Source organism: Camelus ferus, chromosome 4 (genome assembly GCF_009834535.1).
Source record: "Camelus ferus isolate YT-003-E chromosome 4, BCGSAC_Cfer_1.0, whole genome shotgun sequence".
Lineage (NCBI taxonomy): Eukaryota > Metazoa > Chordata > Mammalia > Artiodactyla > Camelidae > Camelus > Camelus ferus.
This window is the reverse complement of record NC_045699.1, coordinates 56570961-56579307: the sequence shown is the minus strand read 5'-3', so window position 1 is coordinate 56579307 and position 8347 is coordinate 56570961. Positions and strand designations below refer to the sequence as shown.

Here is an 8347-nt window from a genome sequence, read left to right as displayed (position 1 = left end):
TGAACTGTGCTAAATAACATCAAAGTAATTTTTAAAATACTGAATTACTATTATTTAAATAATTGGAAAAATAGGAAACAAGTCCTGAGTATAATGGTATTTCAGTGACAGGGATGATTGAGAATTCTTCAGTTCCCTCCCTTGTGTTTAATTTCTGAATTCACACCTTAGGTAAGATATACTTAGGATAAAATGTTTACACCAAGAAAATTGACATTTTTCCCCCCTAAAATCAATATTGGCATAGACACACAAAATTATTTTATGTTGAAAGAAAAAGGAAAAAGTGACCCGATCCAGGGTGATCTCTTAGGATGCTTGTCACCCGCTGTAAATAAATGACGTCCCTCCCCCACCTCTACCTGAATATCCTCCTTCACTGCTTCTCAAACTGGAACCTGCATCAGAATCACTGGGGCAGCTTGTGTGACACAGATCCACGGCCCCACCCCCAGTGCTCTGCCCCAGGAGGTCTGGGCTGAAGCCAAGTGATGGTGATGCTGCAGGTCCTGGGACCACACTCCATGAGCCCCTCACCTCGCTGGTAGAACTGAAAAGACAAAGGCGCAGTGTCCTTGAGGGTCCTCAGCTCCCATGGTCCCATGACACTTGGGCAGAAGTGAGCACCACAGGCAGGAGACCTGGGGCAAGGACAGTCCTTTCCTCTCTTCACATTAGCACAGATTAGATGGTCCTTTTTCTACTTAGAAATGCTGGATGCAGAGACTATTTAAACAACAACAACCACCACAATGCCAGATGCTCCCGTATAACTGCCTTTTAGGGTACGTGATCAAAGCACTTTTCTTCCTGGAAGGGTTTCTGATGCTCATGCATGTGGTTGAGTGAAAGCAACACGGCTACCATAGCAACGGTGATGTGACCCCACTGGACACAAAATAAACCAAAACTCTGAAGTCGGGAGATTCCAGAGTGAATGTAATAAAATGATCCCATAATTTCTCGTGAGAAGTGAATAATGCGTGGTAAAAGAAAGAGATGTTGGCCTCATACTACTTACTGTTCTGATAACCTGAAGCCCACAGGGCTTCCCTGTCTTGGCTGTTCTGCACCCGCAAGGGTCCTACAAATGCAGGACCCGCACTTGCAGTTGGCCGTGACAGTAGCAGGATAAGGATGGTAAGATGCTAGTACCAGTTCCAAAGTCTCCGTGGGTTTTCCCCACACCACCAAGCACTTTCTGACACCAGTCTGGTGTCTTACAATCCTGACGCTATCTACCCAGAGGTAGCTTCAGAATCCCCAGGTTAAGGGAGGACCCACTACTGTCCAGAGGTTCCAACTACCCATCTTGGGTTCAACTGATTTGCTCACAGAACTCAGGGAAACATTTTACTTAGCAGATTACAGCTTTATTATGAAAGGATATAAAATAGGAACAGCCAGATGGAAGTGATGTCTAGGCTAAGACACGGGGGAAGGGCACAAACGTCCCTGTTCTCTGCAAGCGGGCCACTCTCCCCAGATCCCCACATGTTCACCAACCTGGGAGCTCTTCTAAACTCACCCTTTCTGGGCTGTAATGGCAGCTTCATGACTGATTAAATTATTAGCCATTGGATTCAGCCTCCAGGTCCTCTCCCCTCCCCGGTGGTAGGGGCATGGGACTGACAGATCCAGTCCTCTAATCACATGGTTGGGTCCCCTGGAAAGCAACCCCTATCCTTTGATTACTTGGGTGTTTCCCAAAAGTCACCTCATTAACATAACAAAAACATATTTATCACTCTTCTCTCTTAGGAAGTTGCAGTGGGTTTCAGAGCTCTGAGCCAGAAGCCAGGACAAAGACCAAATACACATTTCTGATTACAAATCGCTACGTTCCTGGCGAAGAGACAGCACCTTCACTCACTGCACGTGATCTTCCACATAGTACTGCTTTTATCTGTGAACTCTGGGGGTCTAAATTGTGTGCCCATTAAAGGCAAGTGTTTGGGGTATGTGAACTTAGCATATTTTGAGCAAAATTATGAAGAATACTGACTCCCCATGTGAATCTGATTGGGGAACCACATCGGATCATTGGATTTTAAAACTTCAGGAAGCCTGCTTTCACCTGGCCAATCACCAGGATCACAGTTCAAGGATTTACTTCCAAACATGGGATCCAAACAGTCATAATGGTGACCCTGGAATGTGGCAGATCACAACCTTCCACACACTTGAGCGCTTGGAATTAATTCCCACTCTTATGACACACACACTACCTAGGAAGATTGTGACACTCTGTATCAGTATGTGGTCCAGGGTAACTAGCGCAGAAATATTATGCTACCGCGTGCAACCCCAGTGCGTGAGGAAGCCTCAGAACAGGTGGAGCGCTGTAAGCCCCTGCAACCACAGGACATTCTCATTAATGCGACTCAGCTCCTCCCTCTGAGGTCTGGGTACCTTGAGTCTAATAAGAATAGACTGTGATTGGCTTGTGCTGGTTCAGCCACAGGCAGCAGCATCCTGCCCTACAGGTCCCACTGACGTGGCTGGAGGCTGCATTGATGGAAAAGCAGCTGTGCAAAGGGACAGTGCGGTCTCATCCATACCCTCCTTCTGCTCATTCACCTGGGGTATCCCCTCTACAACTACACTGTGCCCGACTCTAGGAAACAAACATGCCCATGGCATGCTTCAAATAACTCATGGACTGTTGTTCTCAGTGCTGTGCCCTAGGTTATTTCTGTCACTCTCCTAGTATGTTTTCTTTTTTAATTAGATGAACAGCTTTATTGAAGGAGAACAGAGCCCCTCTTCCCCCAAGGTACTGGCAGCATCAGCCTCAGGCTCTGAGCATCAAGGCTCCCTGCAACCTGAGAATCTCATTATGGTTTTTGTCCCTTTGGACCAGGTTGAAAAATATGTCCACATCCACTCCAAAGAAAGAAGAATGAAAAAAAAGAAAACTAAAACCCAGAAAAATTAAATGTAAAACTCGATACTTTGTTGAGAGCAGAGGTACGCAGCCATGGCCCTGGGGCTAAATGCGTTACGTACCTATTTTATAAAATACATACATTTGCAGCCTAAGTGTGTTCCTTCATCCCGTAGAGTCTATGGAGATATACCTGCCATGACGGCAGACCTGAGTAGGGGCCAAAGAGACTGCACGGACGACAGTCCAAAGGTTTTTAGTGCTAACTACCAACACCTTGTTGAGCCCTGGCACGGAGTGACCCACGCTGACACACACGGAGACACACAGAGCTGCTGAAACAAATAGGTGAAAAGCATGAAAGAAACAACCAAAAACGGCCCTTTTGTGAACTCAGCATTCAGCAGAGAGCCGAAATGCTGTGAAATTAGCAGCTAAAATATCCTGAGGCCCAAGAAAGTCAGCTGGACCCCAAAAACAGGCCTAATCTAATCATTCACTAACCTTCGGTGGGTGTGGCCTCCTACTGGCGCCAACCCAGGATCCAATCAGGGGGCCGTGGGGAAGTCATAAAAGGCCATGTCCCGGGCTCATCTGGCCATTCCCTGGTCTGCTCCTCAGGCCTCCACACGTGCGGCTCAGGCCGGAGGCTTGGAGACAATGGAAGGGGCTACAAGTGGCAGGAGGCCTGACCAGGAGCAGCGGAGGAGACAAGGCCTCTCCCACAGGAGAGATGGAAGGATTTCCTCCAAGGAAAACCTGGCTTTCAAAGGGAAGGGAGGAAATCGACATCCTTCAGAAAGACTGAGAGAAAAAGGAAGCGTGGAGACCCGAGAGGGCTCTTGGAGCGGAGTAGGTCAGATTCTAGATTCTGTTTTGAGAGACAGTTGGGAGGCTCTGAGAGACACAAGAGACTGGGCTGGGCTGGGCAAAGTAGCAGGTGCCAGCTGGGACCCTCACACCACTGAGGGTGGGAGGGAAGCCCAAGGTGAAGGCCAGGTTCCTTGTGGTCTGGGCTGTACCAGCTGTGCCATTCGCGGGGTCTGGACTGGAGGGAGCATTTCCAGGATCATGCTGCCAGGCAGTTCAGGAGCTGCCATGGTGACAGGGAAGGCCCGTTGCTGGGCAGCTGCCCAGGGAGGCTGTGAGCAGTTGGAGGAAACCGGTATTTGGAGGGGGGCTGTTATGGAGGTAGGGGGAGGGGTGGGACCAGGACCCCCTCTAATCCAGTCTCCCCCAGCTTCCAGAGGTCAGGCAGGGAACACTCACTCCTGTCCTCCTCTGCATTCACAGTGGTCACCAGGCAAAAGCGGGGGAGAAGCCCAGATGGCTCCCCTGACAGTTGGCACAAAAGAAAAGGAAACGGAGAAATGAAGGCGAGGGGACGACCATCCCCAGCCCACGAGACAGCTAAGGACAAGCCTGACTCCTCCAGAGCAGGACTTCACCGCAGTCCAGGTACGTTTCTGGGCTGGGCTTTGGCAGAGCTGGGGATGTGGTCCAGGGCCTGAGGGGCCAACCAAGCCCCCAGCTGGCAGAGAAAGACACTGGCCCTGGAAAGATGCCTCTACAGCCATAAGAGGCTGAGAGGAAGGCACCCAGGACTCGGTCCCGATTCCCAGCAGATCCTGGAAGCGGTCACCCGAGTCTTGCGCGGTAGGGAGTGTGTGGTGGGGGTGGTGGAGTCGCGACAGGGAAGGGGCGGTGGTGACCTTGACAAGGAATCCCCCAGGGCGGCGCGCATCACCAGAACCCCTCCCATTCTGTCTCCCGCGCAGGTTCTGCCCACATTCCGCGGCGTCTCCAGGACTGGACGACCCGGTTCCGATCGCCCCTGTGGGCCAGGGGCGGGCGACGCTGCCAGCCGGTCCCGGAGACCAGCCCTCCTCCCCCAAGCGCCGCCGCTGCCACTTGTCGGCCGAAGCCCGCTCGCCCCTGGCGGCGCTCACGTCCAGGCTCTGCAACCAAGTGGGCGCCCTGGAGGTGGGCCTGCGCGAGCTGCTGGCCCGGGGGGCGCCTACCTGACGGTGCCAGCCCGCCGCACGGAGCCCACGGCCTCGCAGCGCGCCTGGCTCACCTGGCAGCTGGCGCACGCGGGCGCCGCCCTGCACTGGGCGCTGGCGGCGCTCGACTCCCTGCTCGCGGCGCGGCCGGGACCCACCAGCCCGCTGCCTTCTCCGCAAGGGGGGCTGGGGCCTTAAGGGGCCACCCGGTAGCTTCCGGCTCTTCCTGGGCCGGGTTTCTTCCTCCCCAGAGTCACGGGACTCTGCGCACCCACCTCGGGTGCAAGGCTCCGCGGCAGCATCGTGCACCCCGAGGGGACGAGCTACCCGACAGTGGACAGAAGTCTGCCTGTCACAGGAAATGTGTTCATCACGGAGCAGAAGACTGCCCCTGCGGGACCACAACTCAAGGAAATGGGTCCCTGTTTCCAGAAGACAGCCTGCCTGGAGGAGCTTTCAGGGGAAAACATTTCTTTTCTTCCTGGGCTCAGATTACCTTCCTTGGTCATGTAATTTGTGGCTTTTCATCTTACAGTGTTCTCCGGTTTTATTTTAAAACAAAATCTTCTATATATATGGATATATGTATTTCTATCTTAGTAAGCACATAGAGATACACCTGTCGTGGCCTGCATTACAAAAACAGTTGTCTTTGGGGGTTTACAAGAGATTGATTTTCTTCAAAGTGAATGCTAGAACCTACCTGTAGCAAGTCTCTAGGACAAATGAGAAATCCAGATTATATGACGGTATTTTTTGTTTTTTGTTTTTCAAATTAAAGGTGCATATTTCCTTACTTATGGATCACTATATTCTACATGTGCTGCGGTAAGGTTTTTTTTGTTTTTTCTTTAAAATATTCTAATTGTTTGCCAGTGTGATTTTGTAAATGTGCTTGCAAGTGTTCTGGTAGTCTCCGGAAACTTTTATTTATCCTTTGTTTTCCTTTTTAAGTTATTCCTATTTTAACTCTATGCATCTTTTTTTGTATCAACATTAGATTTTCTTTATATACCTAGAATGCACGGTGGTGCAAGTGCACACAGCAGTCGAATGTTCAGAAATGTATACAAATCCATGTAACTAGCAGTTCAGTCAAGACAGAATGTTTCTATCCTGCCACTTTGTAATCCTTACACCTTCCAACATGGAAAGCCTGATTTATATTCTTCTCTTATGTAATTTCTTTTGACACATGTTGGGCTTCCTATCTCATTTTTCTCACTCTACTGTGCCTATTCGTAAGGATTTCTGCTTGCATTGCACACTATTCCTTGAATCTTACTTCATCACTTACCATTAATAACATAGAATGATACACACGGATGACGTGGGATGGGCTGCAAGGCAAAGAGCCCTGGCAATGGGAACTTTGAGAGTCAATGTCCTTTACACAGAAACTATGAAGGTGTTTTCTCCAAGGGAGTCCAATCCCTTGAAGAGAAAGAAGAGTGAGGACCAAATAAAGGATGGAGGGAAAGAGGTCCATGAAGCCCCAGCAGGGCTCTAAGGAGATAAGGAAGGTCCCAGATTCTTCTCTGTGAAGATTAGAACGGGAAGGTGGCTCTAATCTTTGCACATGCAATTCATTCTATCTGAAATGCTGTCTAACATAACGTTTGTTCATTCTTCAGATATTAATTTAAATGTCTTTTCTTCAGGTTAAGTTTCCTAATTTCTAACATGAGAGTACAAGCTCTCATAGCACCATGTATCTTTTCTTCAAAGCACTTACCATAGTTATAATTTTACATTTTTGCATGTGCTTATTTGAATAATACTAGTCTCTTCCCCTATATCCTAAGCTCCTGGAAGTTTGGGGCCATGTTTAAGTTTTTTGTTTTTGTTTTTTACTTCTGTTATTGTATCCACAATTCTTGGCATAGTTCTTGGCACATAATAGATGTGCAATAAATGTTTGTTGAGTGAGAAATTTATTATTGAATGTATGAATGAGAAAGCATTGATAGATGGAATCAAACAATCTCTTTCCTTTCCTGGACAAGTCTTACACAAAATCAGTTTGTAACACATTTCCTAGAGACTATTGTAAGATATTTTACATAGTTAAGAGCGAAAATACAGGCTAATGTAGGGGACAGATTAGAAACTCAGGTACCTAAAACTATAGATATGGTATAGCTTGATGACACTGAGAGAGGTGATTAGACAGGCTGACAAGGGAAAGAAAGCGCTACGCAGTTTAAAACAACAACAAATCACCAAGTTGTTTCTCTTATCCTGTACCTGGCTCCTTGTTTCCAAGGACATAGCCATACAACAGGATGGTTTAAGTTCCACAAATGCTGAACCAATCCCCAGGACATACTCCGATATCTCTTTTTTTGTTCTCTTTCCCACTGAAGTTTCTGTTTTAGGGCTGAGCGCCATGGGTAGAAAGAGCGCGTTACAGAAGATGATTGGCGTCTCCAGGATGAAGGTAACAACGGCAGAGCCTTCCAATAAAAGACTCTGTGGCCAGATCGGGGGCTGGAGCTGTCTCGACCGGCTACCTGGCTGATGGCTCATGGCTCGGGTGTTTTCTTTTTTTCTTTCTCTCTCTGAGCAGTAAAGCAGTCTTTCTTTTTCTTTCTTTCTTTCTTTCTCACTTTGTCCCTCTGCCTCTGCTGAGAATTCTTTCTCAATTGGCAGGCAAGGACCCACCTGTTTGGGGGGCTTTCCAATTTGGGGTTCCTTTATCTTCTAACAACCCCAGAGAGAATAACAGAGATAATAAAAAGCCAACACAATTTTCCAGGGGTTTCTTTGATAATATATATATTTTATTCACTTGAAACTATCTAAACATAAACAAGTAAATCTCATGTAAATATACATCCCACACACTGATCTTCACAGTCTTCACAAAATTGATTCAAGTGTAAGGTTTTTGCTGCTCTCAGGTCCTTGCCGTGTGGCCCCTTCCATGGACCTACTCACATTTGGAATTTCTGACTTTTGGAAGGATCCAGCCAGTTTTAAGGGCTCACTTGATTAAGTCAGCCCCACTCAGGATTAGCTCCATTTTTATGCACTCAAAGTTAACTGATTTAGGATCTAATTATGGGATAAATATTCCGTCAAACCACAGGTTCCTCCTGCACCGAGAGAGAGGAGATCTCAAAGGTGTAACACCAGGGAGCAGAGATGACAGGGGCCATGTTGGAATTCTACATATCACAATATTTACCACATACTTTGCTAAGCCCTAGAGTTGATGTCAGAAGACCAGGAAAGCATTGCTGGGACTGAGGACACCCCTCTTTCTTCCTCAAAGGAAAATGGCCTTGCCTGAAATAATCCTTTGTTTTGTTTTTGACTATCCTGTCCCAATGCCTATCTACCTTTAAAACCCCACCATTTTGTACAGCTCCTCAGATGGCCTTTCTGCTTGCTAGATGGGATGCTGCCCCATTCATGAATCGTTTAATAAAGCCAATGAGAACTTCAAATTTGT

The 8347-nt window shown here is 47.8% G+C and overlaps 1 protein-coding gene across 1 annotated transcript; it reads left to right on the top strand.

Annotated features, from left to right (window-relative positions):
* The first annotated feature begins 3726 nt into the window (after window positions 1–3726).
* On the top strand, window positions 3727–7296 carry LOC116663393. Its single transcript, XM_032479155.1, has 5 exons — window positions 3727–3743; window positions 4181–4345; window positions 4666–5399; window positions 5672–5718; window positions 7269–7296. The coding sequence occupies exons 2-5, from the start codon at window positions 4258–4260 to the stop codon at window positions 7285–7287; spliced, it is 888 nt and encodes a 295-aa protein (XP_032335046.1). The 5' UTR covers window positions 3727–3743; window positions 4181–4257; the 3' UTR covers window positions 7288–7296.
* The last annotated feature ends 1051 nt before the right edge of the window (window positions 7297–8347 follow it).

Bases quoted from the DNA above. Each gene is read 5' to 3' on its own strand.
- LOC116663393 (XM_032479155.1), top strand. From the start codon at position 4,258: ATGAAGGCGAGGGGACGACCATCCCCAGCCCACGAGACAGCTAAGGAC. The intron at 4,346-4,665 runs GTACGTTTCTGG...TCTCCCGCGCAG, and splicing joins AGGACTTCACCGCAGTCCAG to GTTCTGCCCACATTCCGCGG. The intron at 5,400-5,671 runs GTAATTTGTGGC...TTCAAATTAAAG, and splicing joins AGATTACCTTCCTTGGTCAT to GTGCATATTTCCTTACTTAT.